Source organism: Sminthopsis crassicaudata, chromosome 3 (assembly GCF_048593235.1).
Source record: "Sminthopsis crassicaudata isolate SCR6 chromosome 3, ASM4859323v1, whole genome shotgun sequence".
NCBI lineage: Eukaryota > Metazoa > Chordata > Mammalia > Dasyuromorphia > Dasyuridae > Sminthopsis > Sminthopsis crassicaudata.
The window spans coordinates 330,165,826-330,188,291 of record NC_133619.1 but is presented as its reverse complement, the minus strand read 5'-3'; the positions used below and the strand labels follow the sequence as shown (position 1 = coordinate 330,188,291).

Genomic DNA, 22,466 nt, shown 5'->3' with positions numbered 1-22,466 from the left:
TGTACTAAAGCACAGCACTTAACACTGGGGATAAAAAGACAAAAACTAAGTTTCCTGTCAGTCAACAAACATTTATGAAGTATATTCTATGTGCTAGGTACTGTCCTGTGCACTGTGGATAAAATGAAAAGCAAGAAAGTCCTTCTTCTTGAGAAACTCACATTCTAATGGAAGAGACAATAAACATATATATGTAAATATATTATATATGTCTATGTGCAAAACACATATCACATATCAGGAAGGCACCCGTAGCTTCAGAGACCATGAAAGCCCTCATACAGAATTTGGAGCTTGAGCTGATTTTTTTTGGCTTCAAATTTAAATTTAAAACCTTTGGTTATTTCTATCAGTCCATATCCAAATCAAAAAATGAAATATTGTCACATCTCATGCCAAGAATACCTATTCTGATAAATACTTATTAAACCAAGCTTGAATCTTGAAAGTTAACATGGATTTTGAGAAATGGAGATAAGGAGGAAGCGCATTCCTTGAATGAAGATAACCATTGAAAAGGTAGTTTTTCACAGTAACAGCTGTGAAAAAAAAAAAAAAAAAGCAAAAAACCCAGTTTGTCTCTCTTGAAAAGAGAACCAACCTATCAAAGATATTAGATGGGGCTTTTGAGTTAGAAAGGAGATTGAACTAAATGACCTCTTTTATTTATTCCTACTCTAAAATTATGTGATTCCATTAAAAATACCTGTGTCTTGAAGCCAAAAAAGATCTGGTGAGTTTTTTGTTCCACTGGCCAATTTTGCTATCACTCACTTCCCCATCTATTTCCACAGTGAAGTTCCTTAGCACACTGACAAGTTTTTTGTCCTTTGAATTCACTGATATAGAATGGAATAGGCAAGACTAGGAGAGCAAGAAACAGACTGACCATAATAATACAAGGGAAATAAAGCAAAAGTTGTGTCACAACCATGCTTTCCTTAAGTCCTTGATAGAAGATCTACCTAAAGCAATGGAGGGCTTCCTTGTTTGTTTGTTTTTAAAACATGAGAAAGACCCCATGTTGGGTAGACATTATATAGTAACTCATGGGAGAATATGAAGATTGACTCAGGATGAGCAGAAATTCATGGCCATGTCATACTGTGGTTTTTTGCAGGTTTCTGATATTCTCAAAGATTTTCTCTGAACTTGAAGAATTTTCATACACAAAAAATTAGTGACCTTCAAAAGCCCACAGTGAAATATCCTTCTTATAAATCGCAGACCACAGATTTGGGGCTGAAAGAGAATTTAGAGGCCATGTGGACTAAGTCCAAATTTTATTTAAAAAACCAAAGTATGAAGCCAAAGTATGAAGACTTCAAATCCATATTCTTAATACTGTATTTTTCAGAAGATGAACAGTTCATCCTTAATTGCTCCCAGTATTAAGGACAGTTCAGTTAGGATGCCTTTGTCCCTTTGAGTAAGCCATCTTGAAAAGTGCATGCTCTCTGAGGTAGCAGATATATTATTACAATGACCTTTCTAGAATCAAATGGTTTGAGTTTGTACCTGGAGATTTTATTTTTCCCCAGCTTATATATTTAGAACCAGAAAGGACTTTAGCATTAGCATTAGCAGCCTCTTTGTTTTAGAGTTAAGGAAGCCCAGAGGAATGAAGTGGCTTGTCTAAAGTCACATAGCTGTGATTGATCCTTTGACTACAAACCCAATGGTTGTTTTTTTTTTCTTTTTTAACTACATGAGGTTTATGATGTAACTATGCTGGGTTTATTATATTTATATTGTATCAGGATTTTTCATAAATGACATTTTTTGTGGTTGACCATGATTGGGTATGCAATATAGTAATAAAATATTTTGATTACCTGTTAGCTGGTGATATATCCTATCTGTACACACATTCAGGGTGTTCAACAAGGCCATCATATCCTCAGAAAATGAGATTTTTTTCCCCAAATATAATAGTATTTTATTTTTCCAAATACATGTAAATATAGTTTATAATACTCTTTTTAAAATTTTAATTTAATTTTAAAATAATTTTTATTTACCAGCTATATGCATGGGTAATTTTATAACATTGACAATTGCCAAACCTTTTGTTCTAATTTTCCCCTCCTTCCTCCTCCCCCCAGATGGCAGATTGACCAATATATGTAAAATATGTTAAAGTATAAATTAAATACAATATATGTATACATGTCCAAACAGTTGTTTTGCTGTACAAAAAGAATCAGACTTTGAAATAGTGTACAATTAGCCTGTGAAGGAAATCAAAAATGCAGGTGGACAAAAATAGAGGGATTGGGAATTCTATATAGTGGTTCATAGCCAGCTCCCAGAGTTCTTTTGCTGGGTGTAGCTGGTTCAGTTCATAATACTCATTTTTTAAAAAACTTTTTGTTCTAAATTTTTCTCCCTCCCTCCCTTAACTTCTTTCATTCCCAAGACTGTAAGCAATCTGATATAGGTTAAATATGTGCAATCCTTTTAAATTTATTTTCATATTTAAATGTTTAAATTAAATTTCCATATATTATACAAGAAAAATCAGACCAAAAGGGGGAGACAAAATAAAAAGGTGAAAATACCATGCTTCAATCCACACAGATAATGGAACAGTTAACCAATATTTAGGTTACACACTCCTAGATGCTAGACCTTATAACCACTCAGAACTTTCAGACCTATCTAGTCTGGCTCTTCTGGTCCTGGGTTATCTCTAAGATCGAAAGTCCATTTCCATCTGCATTTCATCTCAACATTCTTTCATAGTGACTAAAGGCAAATAGAAAAATTATTTGAGTCAATTACTTAGGGGAATGTTCAGGAATTTTTTCCCTTATTTTCTTGCAGTTTGAGGAATACCTGCCCTTATTCAAAGATAGCTTTTAAAGTGTCATTTTCCGCTTTATTTAACTAGCCTGTCTTCTCAGGCTTTCAATGAGGTCTTACTCTGATTTCTGATTATAGTATAGAAATGAGCCTGGGTTCTTCTTCTTTTTTTTTTTTTTTAAAAGATTTTAAAAATCATTTTCTTCCGATTACCAAGCATTTAATTATTTTCTTCCCCTATCCCTAACTACTTCTTCCAATAAAAAAGTAAATCATCATAACAGATATGCATAATCAAAAAACACAAATTCCCACATTAGCTATGTCCAAAGACATATAGTCATTCTTCATTTTAAGTACATCATTCGTCTGGCAGAAGATAGACTGGTAGGGTTATTGTTAATCCTATGGAATTGTGGTTTATCATTGCATTGATAAGAATTCTTTTAAAGTCCTTCAAAATTATTTTACTTTATTTTTAAATTGTTCTCTTAGTTCTGCTCATTTTGTCCTGCCTCAATTCATAGAGGAGACTCTCAGTTTCCTTGAAAATTAGTTATTTCCTCATTTCTTACAACACAATAGTATTATGTTGCATTAATACGCAATAATTTGTTCAGCTATTCCCCAACTGATGAGTACTTTTTTAGTTTCTACATCTTTACCACTATCAAAAAAAAAAAAAACCAAAAAAAACCCCTACTATAAATATTTTTATACATACAGGATATTTTTTCTTTCTCTGATTTCTTTGGGATCATAAATCATGGTATCTCTAGGTTAGAAGGCAAGTATAGCTTAGTGAGTTTTGGCAGATAGTCCCAAATTGCTTTCCATTGTGCATTTAGTTCTCAAAGCCTAGACCAATGTAATAAAAATTGTGGAAAGACCTGTGAAGCATTCCAGGTACATGGCAGGTAACGAGCTGTGTTTGTCCAGCAGGTCCCACTCTAAGCAACTAGAAAAAGGCTCATTATCCTGAAGTTCACTAGCTGATGACTTTGTCAACCATAGCAACTCATGAGATCTGTATTTACTGGTGGAAAGAGATATTTCCACCAAATTAATGAAATTGTAGACACTGAAGCAATATGGTTCAGGATAAAATACCTTGAATTTAGAATCAGAGGACCTTGGCTTAAATGATTTCTCTAATTATGAGTAACCTTCAGAAAGCCACATGACTTTTCTGGATCTCAGTTTCTTTCTCTGTAAAATCAGAGGATTGAATTAGACTAGGTTATTTAAAAAAAAATCTCTTCCAGCTTTGACTCTATGATCCTTTGAAGAGAACTTTTTAGTCATATTACTTTATGCATTTTGGGTTTTTGCTCAATTATTTTTTTCAGTCATGTACAACTCTTTGTGATCCCATTTGGGGTTTTCTTGGTAAAGATACTAGAACGATTTGCCATTTCCTTCTCTAGCTCATTTTATAGATGAGGAAACTAAGTAAATAGGGTTGTGACTTGCCCAGAGACACATAGCTAGGAAATGTCTAAGGCCACATTTAAACTCAGGAAGATGAGTCTTCTGGATTCAAGGACCTGCACTCTATGCAGTACAGCACTGCCTAGCTGCAGTTTAAGTATGCTTTTTTTTTTTTTCTGATTACGTTTAGAAAACTGATTTCTAATTGTCAAGTCTACCAGACATAGGTCAGTAATAAGACCTTATTTCTTTGAACAAGGAGTCTTATTCCTTTGGAAAAATCACCACAAACTATGCCCCAAAAGTCACTAATCTGTGCATAACCACTGCTATCCCAGTACTAGATTTATATCATATATATATATAATGTAAATATACTGATAAAAATACTGATACTAACTCTTTTTGTAGTGTCAGAAATCTGGAAACCAAATGGATGTCTATCAGTTGGGAAATCAGTCGGCTAAACTATAATAGTATAGCCACAGTGGATATACCATTACACTTTAAGAAGTGATAAAGAGTGTGATTTCAGAAAACCTGGGAAGACTTATATGAACTGATTCAAAATGAAGTAAGTAGAACCAAGAAAATAATTTATATTATAAGAACAATACTGTGAGAGCAACAACACTGAACATTTAGAACCTTGATCAGTATAATAATCAGTCATGATTCTGGAGAACCAATGATAGAACATAATTATCATTTTCTGACAAAGAGGTGATAGACTTCAGATGCAGAATGAGACATACATCTTTGGACTTGGCCAATGTGCTAATTTATTTTGCTGGACTACATGGATTTGTTTTGCTGGATTATATATATTTGTTATATATTTTTTTCTTTTTCCAATTTTTTAAATGGAATACTGGGAGGGAGAAGAAATACTTATTTATGAAAAATGATTAAAAATATGTCATCATGCAGGATTATGCAAAGCACAACTTTTCTTCTCATTTAGACCATCTGCAACCTAGGTGGTCTTCTTTAATATCTTCTAGAATGTATTTCCACATCCCCTTCATTGCTGATGGTCCCCAGAATATCACGTCTCTTTAAATAAGATCTATGCTCCAGACATGAGAGTTTTGTTTTAAAAAAAATACTGAGCACTACAGTATTGAGAAAAATTTTTTGCTTATTGCATAGAGTGTGTATTATTGTTAAAGTAGATTGTTTGGGGAAAAAAAGGACAGGTGAGAATCCCTTTTCTCTGACACTCATGAGATTCAATAGGTGATAATACACACTACATCAACATTATAGCATCAGAGAATTTTAGCACTGGGAAGGACCTTAGGGATGATTCTCCATTCTAGGATCATATAATTTGCAACCTGAAGTAATAAAATGCTTACAGACAAGAATTTGAGAAAATAGAGAGTTGTAAATTTTATCCAAGGTTGTTATCACAGAATGAACTCATTCAGCCCTTAAGCACAACATATTCACTTTGTTCCCCAAGTGGGTAATGATCCCTGTACACGAGACATTTTAATGATAGAACAGCTCTCATGAATTTAAGTATCAAACTTATCCTCTGGTGGCCTGAGGATGATATAACTACTTGGATATTTTGGCCACATATCTATCACACCAGTCAACTTTCAATTATCTTAAGCATTAACTCTATACCTATCTCTCGCATCTCCACCTAAATAGCTTTAATGTTCTATTCATCTCCTCATGAGAGATTCTGTACAAAGGTTTCATGACCAATATGAAGACAATGGTACATCTAGCTATCGTACTTTGTGAGCTACTTTGGTATATTTCTTCAGGATCCACAGAGTGCACCCAAAGTTTGGACTTTTAGCACTGTCAGTATTTGAAATAACACAAACAAACAAAAAACTGGCTTTTATGGATCTGAGATCTCATCAGGGTTGGAATTTCAAAAACAGAACAAATTGTAAACCTTTTACATAATTTTTTTATTCTGTGCATTTTTGTCCATGTCTTTCTATAAATCCTCCCAAGAGGATTTTTCATTAGAAATGACCAAGGGAAACCTAGGATAAAGAAAGCAAATAAATTGGACAAACTTTCCAAAAAAATTCTTTCTTGCCTATTTCTAGAAATAATTCCATTGCCTTTTTGCCACTTGTGGGGAGGGGGTAAGGAAAGAGCAAAAAAACCCTCTTCATACATATTTTCTGATTTTTTAAAATATCATGCCACAGATTACACAAATATACACATTCATGGTGATATATGAGCCCCTAAGGACCTTGACATCTTGGAGATGTTTTAGCTCTCTTGGTCTTGAGACTACTGTTGATTAAGCATTTAGTTCAGGATGTGTTATTAAATATATATCACTGGGCTTGCCCTTGACTACAAAATTCAACTTCTAGTTCTCTTACCACACCTTTGTTCAATGATCAATAGACTTCTTTTGTTGCTTAATATATCCAAATAGACATTTTCTTCAGAAAATGACGAGAAGCTTTCAAAAGACTTGAGAATGTTACAGCTATATGGAAAATTTTTCCTTTTAAAGGTAAGTACTAGAGTTGGTAAAGCTGGCCTCATCATTAGTGAGCATTTATTAAGCACTAATTATGTGTCAAACATTGTATTAAGCCCTGGAGATATAAAAAAGGCAAAAATAAATCTCTCAAAGAGCTCCCATTCTAATGGGAATGGGACAATATACAAACAGGTATGTACAGTCTAAATGGATGGTAAGAAGGCAACCAAAAACATCATTTTCATGGAGTTTTAATTATTCAGCTTCTAATGTTTATAATGAACAGAAACAAAAAGATGTACACATACATTTGTTTTAGGGATTGATAAAGTAGAACAATTCTAGGAAGAACTTGACAAGATCCTCAAAACTAAGTTAACAAATGTCATGATATTAGGGAAGTTCACAGCAAAAGTAAACATAAGAAGATGGCCCAAAGAAATTGGAAAATAAGAATCAGGATTAAGCAATGAGGTATCAAGACTTTTGTACATTATTTTTCCTTTCTTCAAAAGGAATCTGGAAGAAACCATGCTACAAATCTCAAATAATGTCACCAAAAAGTGACACTGATTATATTTTAACAGATGCTAAAGGACTGGAGCCTAGTGTAGCAGGCATTTCAGAGTCAACTATCTATATGTAGTTAGATCATTGGCTGGTAAAAGCAAACTTAATATCAAATTTGAAGAAAAGGTAAAGATGAAAAGACTTTTTAAAAAATCATTTCATACCCAAAGGACTTAAAGAAGCTATTGATTGAGAAAAATGGGAAATGAGCAGAAACAGAAACATTGGTTGATAATGACCATTCCTTTAAATAGCTTAATTAAAATAATAGTCACTAGGAGGAGTTAGCCAAAAAAGTCCATAAACCTTGGCCAGCAGACATTTGGTCTTTTTGCCAAGTTGACAAACCTGAAAGCCAAGAGAAAAGTTCTCTTACTTTATGAGCCCACTTGTAAAATATGATTGAGGAAGATGACAGTATTATGAAATGTTATTACCTCATAAAACAGTAGAATGCAGTTGGAAAAAAAAATACAGAAAGTTTGTTAGAAACATAGCCAGACAAGAACAGGTAGATGGTGCAGTGGATAGAACACCAGCCCTGTAGTCAGGAGGACCTGAGTTCAAATTTTACCTCAGACACGTAACACTTTGTAGCTGTGTGACCCTGGGTTAGTCACTTAACCCTAGTTGCCTCTTAAAAAGGCCAGAACAAGTTTGGATGAAATTGGAAGGATAAAACAAATTAATGAAAAATGGAACAGATTGGTGGTGTTTCTATAATGGTCTATTCTACTACCTTAAAGCCCCCATGTACTATGTGAGAAAATTATAATGACCTTTTTTTTTTTTTTTTTTTTGTCTGAGGCAATTGGGGTTAAACCCAGGATCACACAGCTAGGAAGTGTTAAGTGTCTGAGGCCCTCCTGATTTCAGGGCTGGTGCTCTATCTACTGCACCACATAGCTGCCCCCTCTAATGGCCTTTTAAGAAAATGACATGGGAAAAGAAAATTTCAAAAATTTCAAAATTTTTTCTAAAAATTAAAAAATTGATGACATAAGGAAGTACAATTGGACCTAATAAAATACTTATTGAAAAATATGTGGAAAATGAAAAAAGCAGTGACTTTGGAGGCAGAAAACCTATATTAAAATCCTGGCACTGTTACTTAACTTTGTATGTTCTTGAGGTAAGTCTTTTATTCTCCCTAGGCCTTAATTACTTCATCTGTAAAGTGAGGGGATTGGACTTGATGGCTTCTAAATGTGAGAAGGGGCATAAAATAAATAATTATAGCTAGCATTTATAATAACACTTGAAGGTTTGCAAAGTATTTTAGAAAAATTAATTAATTTTATCCTCAAAACAATTCTGGGAAGTAAGTGCTATTATAATCACTATTTTACAAATGAAGAAACTGAGGCACATAATAAGTATTTGAGGCAGGATATGAACTCTGGTTATCTTGATTCCACATCCACTTCCTTTTCCATTGTACCATTTAAAGTGGAAGAGGAGTATTCGGTTGTTAGTATATAATACCTATGTGTATTATTTTGTTGTGATGGTGGTTGTTTGTCCAATCATTTCAGTCACGCCTGATTCTGCTACCCCATTTGGGGTTTTCTTGGCAAAGAAAACCTTCCTTCTTCCAGCTTATTTTTACTGAACAAGTAGGCCCTATGAAGGCTCACGGGATAGTAATGACATTGGACTATGAATCTTCTAACTTCTTTTCCTGCTGTAAGCAAGAATAATATACTTTATGACATTCAACTAGGGAGCCTAAGAGATTAAATGAAAATTTCTAGATTTGAATTTTATGTTAATACTGGCAGGTCAGCAGGGAATGCAGTGCTGGGTTATTTATTATCATTCAGAGCATCATAGATAAGAGCAGCTAGTTCAATTCCTTCCTGAAAAGGAGTCACATGTACAGCATTCTTGATCACTGGTCACCTACTCTGTGCTTTGTGATGGATGAGCTGCCCCTTCCTAAGAGGGGGCACCCCACTTTTCCAAGGCTTTAATTATCAGCAAATTTTTCCTTATATCAATCTGAAATCCCCCTTCCATGCACTACTTTTAATTCTGCAAAACAAATAAATCCTTTTCCTTCAGTGAGACCTGCAAATATTTGAATACAGTAAAGCTGTGTCCCCCTAAGTAAGATTTCTCCAGTCTAAACATCCTCTGTTTCTTCAATAACTCCTTGTTTGGTGTGATCTTTACCTCACTCCCCAGCCTGATCAGCTGTTACCAATCACCCTTAAGTGTGATTCATTGAAACCCCAGGTCTTTTTCAGACAAACTGCTCTCTGACCACAGTTAAAATACAGTTAATGACAGTGAAACATGGTCTAAAAACATCCTTGGATGAATCAACAAGCATTTATTAAGTGCCTGCTGTGTGGCAAGCTGTGTGCTGGGTGTCAGGAATAAATATACAATAAATGAAACAATCTCTGCTCTCAAAGAGGTTAAATTCTTTTGGTTTTGCCAATCCAGAAATCATTTTAAAGTGCATACTTTATACAAGGTACAGTGCAGGGTAATAAGAATTCAAAGTAAAAATAAACACAGTCTCTTTCCTCAAGAGCCTCATGTTCTTTTCAGGAGATCCACTATGTAAATAGATGATGATTTAAGAAGGAGAATGCATTAATAACGAGAGGGATAAGAAAAGACTTTTTGGGAAAGATGACACATGAGTGGAATCTTGAAGGAAGCTGGAGATTTTAGTGGCACTCATATTACCTTCCTTTTTAATTATGACTATATGTTCTCTGTCATTAAACATTATATTTAAACCCTTGCAAGTTTTATAGGTTCTATAATGAATGATGAATAGATTTTTACATGCATAGTTTTAGATAAAGTCTATTTAAATGTATAAAATCTAGATTTATTAATGAGTAGGGATGATCATTTACTTTGTGTAATAGAGAATTTACATTTTAATGGGGAAATTTTAACCACTGGGATATAACTGGTCAGGGGAAGAAATCCAGTATTCCCTGAAGCTCAAAAATTCATTCAAGACAGCTTTAAATGTTAATAGGAAAACAATCTAATTATTAGCAAGAATGAATACTGGGACAGGTCTGGGTTGGTATTCTTTATGCTGGCCCTTTTTGTGATTTACAGTAGTAGTCATATAGTTGAGCCCATTCATTTTACAAAATAGGAAAATGAAACCTGGATATGCTTGCCCCAGTGTGACTATTGCACATACTCCAAGTTCTTGGAGCCACTACTGAGAGTTGCATGCCAGGTGGATATCTAAGGTGATTGAGCAGCCTTGAAAAAGGATCAGCAAGCCCTCCCACTGGAGGTGCTAGTCGTCCCCTCAAACACCATGCATGATGCATTAAGAGACAACTTAGTGGAGTCGATAAAAGTTCTGGACTTGGAATAAAGAAGACCTCAGTTAAAATGGATTAACATTAATCATCAATTACCCTCTCCTAAACGTCAGCTTCCATGTTTGTTAAATGAGGATAATGATAGCTGATAATTGAAAGGCTCAAATGAGATAATGTAATCAGAGCATTCGGCAAACCTAAAACACTATTTTAGTGGAGGTTATTTTTATTATTCAAGGGCTCATGGGATTTCAAAGTCTATCTTAAAAATTTTGGAATTGATTTGTGTGACATAGGAGACGCTAGTATAGGACTGCCCCAGCATGGTGTGCCCTCATCAGAGAAGATGCTATTTAATTAAATTCATCTTAATTACTTAATTTCCTTTCACATCATTAAATATAAAAGTTAATTTTTATGTTGCTTAGCCCCTGATGTCAAAACGATAGTCAGGGAGACTCATCTTCTTGAATTCAAATCTTGCCTCAGACACTTAATGGCTGGGAGACTGGGCAAGCCCTGAATACCTCAGTTTCCTCATCTGTAAAATGAATGGGAGAAAGAAATAGCAAATTCCTTCAGTGACCATTCTATTATCTTTGCCAAGAAAACCTCAAATGGGGTCACAGAGAGTCAAACATGAATAATAACAATAAACCAGAAAAAGGAAATTGTTTTTATATAATATAAATGGAGAAACTACAAATAAGAAGTACAAAATGAAGTCAAATTCTTATTCTGGAAAAAGGTGAGAGAGTAAAGATGAAAATTTCTCTCAGTTTCAGGATGGGTTACTGACACAACTGTATGGTGACAAATAATGGAAAATGCTGTTGAATATTCAAACCTGAAGCTTCTATAGAGTTAAAGAGATGTCATAGAAAGAGCACTGGCCTTAGAATCAGAAGACTTGGATTCATGCCCGTGCTCTCAAACTTAATAAATTTTGTCTCTTTGGAGAAACTAATTTGCCTCTGTGAGCCTTGGTCCTGATTTGTAAAAAAAAAAAAATGGATAATACTATGGACTATGGACTTCTCATTGTTACAGTGAGATAAGTGCTTTGTAAACTTTAACTAAGGACTGGTCTTAGTGTAGGTTAAGGAAAGTCACTCTACCAATGTGAGCTGCATCTTCTCTGTGAATCAGAGTCAGCTAGTTGATAAATGGGACAGTGATGAGTTTCGAATAAAAAAGACCTGAGTTCAAGTCCAGCCTCAGACTAGATGTGGAACCCTAAGTCTTAAACTTCTGTGCCTCAGTTTCCTCATCTGTAAACTGGGGATAATAATAGTACCATCTCCCAGAGTGATTAGAATGAAATGAAATAGTATTTGTAAATGCTTAGCATAGTGTAAGCACTTAATCAATGTATATTTTTTTCTTCCTTCCTTTCCTCCTTTGTTCCCTTCTTCCTTCCCTTTTCCTTCCTTCCCTTTTTCCCTTCTTCCCACCCTCCTTGCTTCCTTCCTTCCTTCTCTCTCTCTCTCCCTTCTTCCTTTCTCTCCTTCTCTTCCTTTCCTTCCTTCTTCTATCCTTTCTCTTCCTCTCTTCCTTTGTTCTTTTCTTCCTTCCTTCCTTGTTTGCTTCCTTCTTTCTCTCTCCCTCCCTCTCTCCCTTCCTTTCTTCTTCCTTTTTCTTCCTTTTTTCTCTCCCTCCCTTCCTTTTTTCTTCCTTCCTCTCCTCTTCTTTCCCTACCTCCTTCTGTCCTTTCTCTTCCTCTCTTCCTTTGTTCTTTTCTTCCTTGCTTGCTTGCTTCCTTCCTTTTCTCCCTCCTTCTCTCTGTTTTTTTCTTTTCCTCTCTTCCTTCCTTCCCTCCTTCTTTTTTGCCCCTCCCTCCTTTCCTCTTTTCCTTTATTATTCTCTCCCTTCCATCTCTAATCTTCCTGTATATATGGATTCCTATGCTTCAATCCTGACCAGGGAGATAAATAGGAAATAAAATTACTCTTTTGGTGATTGAAACTAACCCCTAAACAGGAGAGGAAATCCAATTTCTTTCCCTTTCATCTCCTTTTGAATGAAGGAATGAATTTGGAAGAAGAGAAGGCAGAGGCCATGACTCAGGTAGAAGTAATTTTAAGTATTTTTATATTAAAGTGACACATCAATTCAGGGAAATGGCCAGATTAGTTATGTGTAGACACAGCTGGAAATAGATAATACTGACAACAAAAGCAAAGAGCACTCTGGACAAACTGCAATGTCAATAATGGATCAGGTGAATTTTATAGAAAGTTGGTTATTTCTGGAATAATAGATTGAATGGGTTAACCTGGAGACCTAAAAGAGTAAATGCCCTTTTCTAAACAGCACAGTTGCTATCAGAAGGCCTTAGGTTCCTGAGAAGAATAAAATACATTATCTGTGGTCCTATGGCCTTTGCCTGCTTAAGGTAATAAATTACTTCAAAAGTAGGAAGAGACACTGACTCTAGGCCTCTAGAATTTCTCTTCACATGTTAAACAACCTTTTCAGTATCTCTGTATGTGGAGGAAAAGAAGTAATGGAAGCAAATTGAATTCTGTGAAGTCATACAATATTAGCTGGGGGGCTTACATAACAAGAGTTTATTCCATAAATATTTACTGATGTCCTCACACATTGTACTAAGACCTGAGAGAAGATGTAAAAATAAATAGGATCTGCCCTTGCCCACAAGGAGTCTGTGATAAGAATGGCCTGTTGTAGCCCAGTAGCTGGGATTAAATAAAGAGGGTACACTAAGTAGTGTTGGAATAATGTTTGATAAATCAGTGGGGAGGGAGTGTTATAGGGTTGAGGGAGGAGTACTCTGGGTGGAAAAGCAGCCGGCTGGATAGAATTTCTCCAAGATCCTATTATCTACTTTGGAAGAATAGCACCTCCAAGTCTCTTTGATCATAAAAGTGCTAAAAATATATATAGCTTTATCCATTCCTCCTCTACTCAACTCCCCTAACCCAATCCACAAAAACATAGAGGCAAAAGTAATAGGAAATGGAGTAAGACACCCAATAGAAACTTATCTCTCTATCCCAGGGTTCTTACCGTAAAATTTTGTTGTTTAATTATTTCAGACTCTTCATGACCCCATTTAAGGTTTTCTTGGTAAAGCTACCAGAGTGGTTTACTATTTTCTTTTCTAGGTCATTTTTACAGGTGAGAAAACTGAAGCAAACCAGGTTAAGTGACTAGCCTAGGGTTACACAATTAGTAAATGTCTGAAGCCAGATAAACTAACCAAAATGAGTCTTCCTGACTTTAGGCCCAGTGTTCTATCCACTGTACCACCCTAGCTACTCCTACCTGTAAAATATGAAACACTATCTACCTCACACAGCTGTAGTATTGTGTGGACTTAAAAATATTATTATTACAGGAGATCATTATATACTTCACCAACAATACTATATGGGGATCAACTCTGATGGAAGTGGCTCTCTTCAGCAATGAGAGGATCCAATTCAATTCCAACTGATCAGTGATGAACAGAACCAGCTCACCCAATGAAAGAACACTGGGAAATGAGTATGGACTGCTTGCATTTTTGTTTTTCTTCCCAGGTTATTTTTACCTTTCTAAATCCGATTTTTCTTGTGCAACAAGAGAATTGTATAAATATGTATTTTAGATATACTTTAATATGTTTAATATGTATGAGACTGCCTGCCATCTAGAGGGAGGAGGTGGAGGGAAGGAAGAGAAAAGTTGGACCAGAAATGATTGCAAGAGTCAGTGTTGAAAAATTACCCATGCTTATGTTCTGTCAACAAAAATCTATAATTAAAAATATATTATCATTAGAAAATTTCATCAGAAATGCAAGAAGGAAAAGAGAAATTTAGTTTTTCCCCTCCTCCCTTTCCATACTCTATTTCACCTTCAGGAAATGACTAGAAAACACCTAGAGACATAGGAAGAAGGGAGATAAAATAAGAGATTTAAAGGTTCTCTTCTCTTTCTTCCTCCCTCCCTCTGTTCACCTATAGCATTATTACACAATTTGTTTGATGGTTTGGAATTGCTCAAGTCAGAAATAGGAATGGGGAGTAAATAAAAGAAAAAGGACAATAAATGAGAACAGAGGCAGGCATAACTGGTGTTTTTCTTTGTTTTTTAACAACCTGAGAGATTGGGGCTGAGGACTTTCTTTTTTATCTTCAATTTTTTTTGTTGATATCTTTTGTTTTTTTACATTGAGGGTTTTCTCAATAATAATCTAGAATATCCATCACAGAGGATTGCTATCATGACCGAATGAAATAACATATGTAAAGCACTTTGCAAATCTTAAAGTGTTATAAAAAATGTCAGGAGCTAGTATCATTATTTATCTTTCTGGAACATTCTATAAGCCTGGTAAAGTATTTCAAACTTCAAGAATGATCTAGGGGGATTTCTAGAAAGGTTGAATTCCCTTTTACCTTTACCTCCCTTCATGTGAATTCTTGTGAATGATTGTTATGATTCTATTGCAGCTAAATTTCCACTGGCAAAGAAGCTCTCAATTTGGACAGTGTTATGCATTTATTTTTGAGCTAACACTTCCCTGAAGTAATCACCCACCTTGCCCACACTTTATTTGCCGTTGTCATGGCTTACTTATATTCATTACATACCTCCCTGGAGAATCCACTCCACAGAATTTTCTCCTCGTTGATGAAAAGCCGTTCACCCTTCTTGGCATAAACATTGTAATGCCCAACCTCCTTAAAAACGATGGAGCCATCCTCTGGGGAGAGATGCCAGTTGATGATTGAATAGTTGCCCACCAGGTCCCCAAACTCATCAAAATCCACTTGCTCACCCATATTGTTGGTGAAGTTTAAGTGCCGCAGGTGTTTTAAAACCTAAGAAAGAGCAGAGAAGGACATTTTGAGTGTAAATGCCATCCCAAAGAGTGGCTTCCTTTATAAAACTCTTGGGGTTTGGGGTTGGGGTCACCCCTTCAGGTCATAAGAGGAAATCGGTCAAACCACTGAGTAAGTAAGCTGGCCAGACTAAGAATTCTGCCATCATTGGGATGATGAAGAAGGGACCATTAATTTTTCTGCTCCCAGTAACATGGAGACATGCATACTGGTGGAGAGGGTCAGAACTTGTGGATAGTGCCATTGTTGATGTCTTTTTGAGAATCAGTGTGATATTGTGGAAGGAATATTGAATTTGGAATGAGAAGTCTTCAAATCTAATCCTGGTTTTACCATTTATTGCCTGTGTTACCTGGAAAAACTCACAAACCTCCCTGGGCTTCAGTTTCCCCTTTTATAATGTGAAGGGATTGGATTAAATGACTCTAAAGTCGTTTCCGAATCTATGATCCTCCATAGTTGCTATTTCTCTAACATTGAACTGTTAATCACAAACGAGTAGGGTTGGACAGTGGGTGTGGAATGAAAGGGGCAAGGTTAAAATTTATTGACTCATAGCTTGATGAAATGGAATATTCCAAATAGAATCAGAAGAACTGGACTTGAATCTCACCTAATAATGCTACATCTTGTTTAACTTTAAGTCACTTAATTCCTCTTTTCCTTGGTTTCTTCATCTGCAAAATGGGGGATTGGACCTGATAATGATGATGATAATGATAATGATAACTAACATTTGTATAGTGCTTGAAGATTTGCATAGCATTTTGCATTTATATCTTGATCCTCACAACAACTCTGTCTGGTAGATTCAATTATTATCCTCATAAGAGGTCACATAACTAGTAAATATATGAAGCAGTATTTGAATTTAGCTCTTCTTGACTCTAAATATATACTCTATCCACTATGTTACCCAAAAGATATCTAAGGTTCCTTTCTGGATTTAAATATATGATCCTATAATTTTTTATTTTGATTAAATTCATAAATTTAGAGCTGGAAGACAACTTTTTAATTTTTTGTACTTAATAATATTTAATTTTTCCAAATACCTGCAAAGATAGTTTTCAATATTCACCTCTGCAAAACCTTGTGTTCCAAATTGTTCTCCCTCTCTCCTCCCTTTCTCAAGACAGCAAACAATCTGATATAAGTTAAATATGTGCAATAGAATACATTTTAAAGTTCATTTGGTTTAATCCTTTAATTTTTTATAGGCCCAGAGTAGGTAAGTGAATTTTCCAAAGCCATATAGTCAGTGAATAACAGAACTGGTATTTGAACTTAATTTGAACATCAATTGAACATCCTTTGATTCCAAATCCAGAATTCTTTCCATTTCTCAGGCTGAGTTAGGCATAGAGCACTGCTATTATCAGTATCTTGCCCTTGACTTCCAGAAGCAACCAAGTTACTGATGGCAGTGATGGCCAATACCATCCTAAATATACATAGGATTTGGAGTCCAAAGTCCTGGATTTGAATCCCAGCTCTGACACTTACCAAGTGTGTGACTTCCTTATTTCTTGGACTTGGTTTCTCTCTCCAAAATGAGGGCATTGGCAAAAAGTTACAAAACTTTGTATATACTTTGATCTAGCAATATCACTATGAGGTCTATATAGCAAAGAGATCAAAGAAAGAGGGAAAGAACCCATAGTAACCAAAAAAGGAGCTCTTTTTGGGGTGACAGAGATCTAAAAACTTATTCTGATGATTTGTTAACTGAGGAATAACTGAACAAGTTTTGGTAGATGAATATGATGGAATACTATAGTGTTGTTAGAAATGAGGGAGGGGATGGTTTCAGAAAAAAAAAACTTGGGAAAACTTATATGAACTATTGTAGATTGAAGTGTATGGAACCAGGGGAACAATTTACATAATAATGCTAATCTTGCAATAAATGAACAACTTTGAAATTCTTAAGAACTCTAATCAACAAAATGAACAACCATATCAGAGGACTGATGATGAAGCACACTACCTCCCAATAGAGAGAAGATGATGGAAATGCAGAATGAGACATATTTTTAAATGTGTCTAATTCAATTTGGTTTTAATTTTCTTGACTATGCATATTTTAATAAGGATTTTTTAGGGGTGGGAGGAAAGAGGGAGAATAAATGAATGTTTACTATATTTTATTATGAAATGAATACATTGGCTAGATGATCTCTCTTTCTATCTTTCATCTCTCAGTTCTATGAGTCCTGGTCAGGGCATGGCAATAGATACAACAGTAATTTTATCTAAGTGACCAGCATTTATTTATTAGTTGCTCATTACACATTTGATATGGTCATAGGGATTTTATGGATACTTAAGAAAGGGGTATAACATGGTGCAGAGGAAATTCTGGGCTTCAGAGTCTAATGCTTACAAAATATAGGCAAAAGTTACTTAACCTCTCTCTGAGTCACCATGTCAGGTGGACTCCCTTTTAGGGTCTTCTTTCACCACTGATCTTGGTTTTTCAAGCCTCCCTTCTCCTTCCCCATGCTTTCCAAACCACTTCCTTCTACACCCTCCCACTCCTAACCTGTTCCTGATGGAAGATGGGCTGGGTGGGGAAAATTCACTAGTAAGAAGAAAATTCTCTTCCTTGGCTTGGTGTGGAAAGACTTTATCCTGGGATTACTAGACTGGTAAAACCAGGGAAATGCTGTTAAGTTTGCCTAGATTTCAGCAAAGCATTGGACAAAGCTTCTGTTGAAATCCTTGGGTAAAAGGAGAAATATGGGCTAGACTATCATTACACATTTGATATGGTCATAGGGATTTTATGGATACTTAAGAAAGGGGTATAACATGGTGCAGAGGAAATTCTGGGCTTCAGAGTCTAATGCTTACAAAATATAGGCAAAAGTTACTTAACCTCTCTCTGAGTCACCATGTCAGGTGGACTCCCTTTTAGGGTCTTCTTTCACCACTGATCTTGGTTTTTCAAGCCTCCCTTCTCCTTCCCCATGCTTTCCAAACCACTTCCTTCTACACCCTCCCACTCCCAACCTGTTCCTGATGGAAGATGGGCTGGGTGGGGAAAATTCACTAGTAAGAAGAAAATTCTCTTCCTTGGCTTGGTGTGGAAAGACTTTATCCTGGGATTACTAGACTGGTAAAACCAGGGAAATGCTGTTAAGTTTGCCTAGATTTCAGCAAAGCATTGGACAAAGCTTCTGTTGAAATCCTTGGGTAAAAGGAGAAATATGGGCTAGACTATCATTACACATTTCATATGGTCATAGGGATTTTATGGATACTTAAGAAAGGGGTATAACATGGTGCAGAGGAAATTCTGGGCTTCAGAGTCTAATGCTTACAAAATATAGGCAAAAGTTATTTAACCTCTCTCTGAGTCACCATGTCAGGTGGACTCCCTTTTAGGGTCTTCTTTCACCACTGATCTTGGTTTTTCAAGCCTCCCTTCTCCTTCCCCATGCTTTCCAAACCACTTCCTTCTACACCCTCCCACTCCCAACCTGTTCCTGATGGAAGATGGGCTGGGTGGGGAAAATTCACTAGTAAGAAGAAAATTCTCTTCCTTGGCTTGGTGTGGAAAGACTTTATCCTGGGATTACTAGACTGTTAAAACCAGGGAAATGCTGTTAAGTTTGCCTAGATTTCAGCAAAGCATTGGACAAAGCTTCTGTTGAAATCCTTGGGTAAAAGGAGAAATATGGGCTAGACTATCATGAGTCTGTAACCAGTTAAGTACCTATCAGGAAGATAATGCCATGACATTCAAATGAATTAGATTTAAGTGAGAAAGGGGTGTGTAAAGTCACTTTCTCCTCCAGAGCCATCTGGGTCCAGGGGCAAGATTATAGATCAGGATAACTGGAGATGGCCCTGCATGCAGTGGGAGACTGTGGTCTTTTTAAGCTAAGGTCTTTGATAGGTCTCAGTTTGACTGAAGCAACATCAGATAACGAGAGATAGTCTCAGCCCTTAAAGAGCTTACAGTAGAGGAAATGACATGAAAACAAATATACATACATACATATATATATATATATATATATGTATGTATACACAATAAAAACAAGAAATAATTAACACATGGAAGACACTAAAATCAAGAAGGGTTGGGATAGGCTCCCTATAAAAGATGTTTCTTAGTGGAAAACCCCAGGAGTTTGACCTTACCCTGTCCTGTCTTATTTTGTTTAAATTTTCATCAATGTCTTAAATAAAGGTATAGATGATATGCTTGTCAACTTTTTATATGACATAACTTGGAGAGATAGCTAACATACTGAATCCAAAAAGATCATGAGATCCTAGAATATTGGGTTGAACTTAATTAGATGAAATTCATCATGGCTCAATGAGAATTCTTAACTTTGGGTTCCAAAAATCTTCTTCATGATAGGGGCAACATAGCTGGATAGTTTGTACAGAAAAAAAAAAATTGTGGTTTTAGTGTATTGTAAACTGAGCATGAATCAACAATGTGGGATGTCAGCCAAAAAAAAAATTAGTAAATGTAATCTTGTGCTGAGTAAGTAAAGTAATATTCTCACTGTTTTCTGCATTGGACACACTCTATGTAAAGTAGTATGCTCAGATCTGGGTACCATATAGATGAGGAAACTGAGGTCCAAGATAGATACCTTTCCTAACACATACAGATAGCAAGTATCAATGAGTTTACAATCATGTATGTGTGTATTTGTGTGTGTGCACATCTGTGAGTTGTGTGTCATCTACTACATACATAGACATGAGTAAGTAACCTTTGTTACTTTGTAAGTTTGCAAACTTTGTCTTCCTGCCAAAGAGAAACACAGCAGAGGTGGAAGCCTGCAGGTAAAGCCTAATTACAATTACATTCAAAGTTAAAGTAATTTTAAGGAGAAAATACTAACAAGGTGGTCAGAAAGTGGGAGTGATAAGGACAGTCCTCAGGTAGCAGATGGAAATGGAAGAAAACAAGGAATTCTGAGAGGCAGAAGCATTAGAATGCTTTTTCTTCTTTCATTTACGAATTGTTTGCTTTAGCCAATAGCACTAAATTATTATAGAGAAAGGTGTTTTCAGAAGAATATGAACACACTGTTGATTTAAACAGCATCTTAACGGTTCAGTGCTTTTCTGTTGTTAAAGGAAATTGTTTATTTTATATTTCAATTTCCTTTGTAATAAAAAGTTGTTATAGTAAGATGACTCACTTCTCCCCTCTTTCTTTCCTCCTACAAATTCTGTCTCTAATTTATGGGCCCCTGACAGCTTGAGAGGAATCTTTATTTTTTTATTTTTTTGCTGAGGAAATTGGGGTTAAGTGACTTGCCCAGGTTCTCACAACTGGGAAACATTAAGTGTCTGAATCCAGGACAGGGCTGGTGCTTTATCCTCTGCGCCATCTAGCTGCCCTAATAAGAATCTTAAAGATGACATCTCATTACAGGATCCTAGAGGTGTGGAAAGGCCTTTAGAGAATGTCTAGTGCATTGCCCTTATTGGACAACCAAGGAAAATGAAGCCCATAGAAGAAAGTGACTCAATTAGTAATTATATAGACTAAATAGGGAATGTGGGTGAATCTGGGCTCTCTGACTCCAAATTCAATTCAGGTATTACTTCCAATGCTCAGCTATGGATATGGAGTTCATTTTTAGACAAAGCCATCAATCTCAGTGGAGAAGGGAAGGGAAGGAAAAAAGGGATCTGGCAATTAGAAAAGAGTTGAAGGAAATGGGGAAGCAGGCCAATTTTCCAGTCTTTCCATTTCTCTCTTTCCATCCTTTTATTATTTTCCCCAATATAGAATGCCCACCTTCTTCCTCTTTGCCTATTCAATTCCCCCCCACCAAAGACCCAAAGGCTTAACTCAAGTCTCATCACTCTTCTCCATGACAACCCCCACCATAACTCGATGCTTGACATATAGTATTTGTTTAATAAAGCTTTTTATATTAATTCATTTGCTCTTTTCTGAATTTTCACTGTGCTTATGGTTGATAATATACTACCTAGCCATTAACTGATTGCTCTCTTATGGTTATTGTTCAGTCACCTGACTCTCCATCACCCCATTTGGGGTTTTCTTGGCAGAGATAATAGATTTGGAACCTTTTCCAGCTCATTTTATATTATATATATATATATATATATATATATATATATATATATATATATATATATATATATATATATATATATATATATATATATATATATGTATATATATATATAAAACTGAGTTAAATAACTTGCCTAGGGTCACACAGCTAGTAAATATCTGAGGTTGAATTGGAACTCAGGAAGAGGAGAATTCCTGACTCTAGACCCAGAACTCAATAGACACACTATGCCATTTAGTGGTCCCTTGACTTTAAATGACATTGAATTAAGTCATTCCAACTCTCAGTGAGGTACAATGGGAAAGAACCCTAGGTCAGAAGTCAAGAAGACCAGGGTTAAAACCAAAACTTGGTCATTTTCTACCGATGTGATCTCAGACAAATCATTTGAGTTCTTTAGGACTCTATAATAAGAGAACATTGAACTAGATGACCTTTAAAGTCCCTTCCACCCCCACAAATAAGACCTTAAGCTAGCTTAACTCTCCAAATGGATTATACTATCCTAAAGAGTTCAAAGGAGATATTTGTAAAAGTTCTTAGTGCCTGGGACATAGTATGTGCTATTTAAACACTTATTTCCTTCCCCTCACTAAAAGGCTTGGTACATAATAGGTACTACATAAACACTCATTTCTTTCTCCCACTAAAAGTTTGGCACATAGTAGGTGCTATTTAAACACTCATTTCCTTCTCCTACTAAAAGGCAGAACCATGACTTTTATTTCTGAGCTCCTTCTCATCCCAGTCTCCAATACAATTAGGTTCTCACTAAATATTTGAGTTGTAGATTAGAGGAGGCTGACTCATAACTAGAAGACTAATAATAATTGTATGAATAAATATGATGCTGCAATGTAATAAGGTTTGATTCATTTTTTTGTGAATTTCTAGACTTGGGCAAATGTTAATGATGCAAGTTAAATTTAAAAGT

At 35.6% G+C, this 22,466-nt stretch overlaps 1 protein-coding gene across 1 annotated transcript in view; it reads right to left on the bottom strand.

The window, feature by feature from the left end:
* Positions 1–22,466, bottom strand: part of CASR (calcium sensing receptor) — a 151,720-nt gene that overhangs the window by 12,233 nt on the left and 117,021 nt on the right. Inside the window, exon 5 of the mRNA XM_074301375.1 lies at positions 15,192–15,422. Coding sequence (XP_074157476.1) covers positions 15,192–15,422 — 231 coding nt within the window. The remainder of the gene's footprint in view (positions 1–15,191; positions 15,423–22,466) is intronic.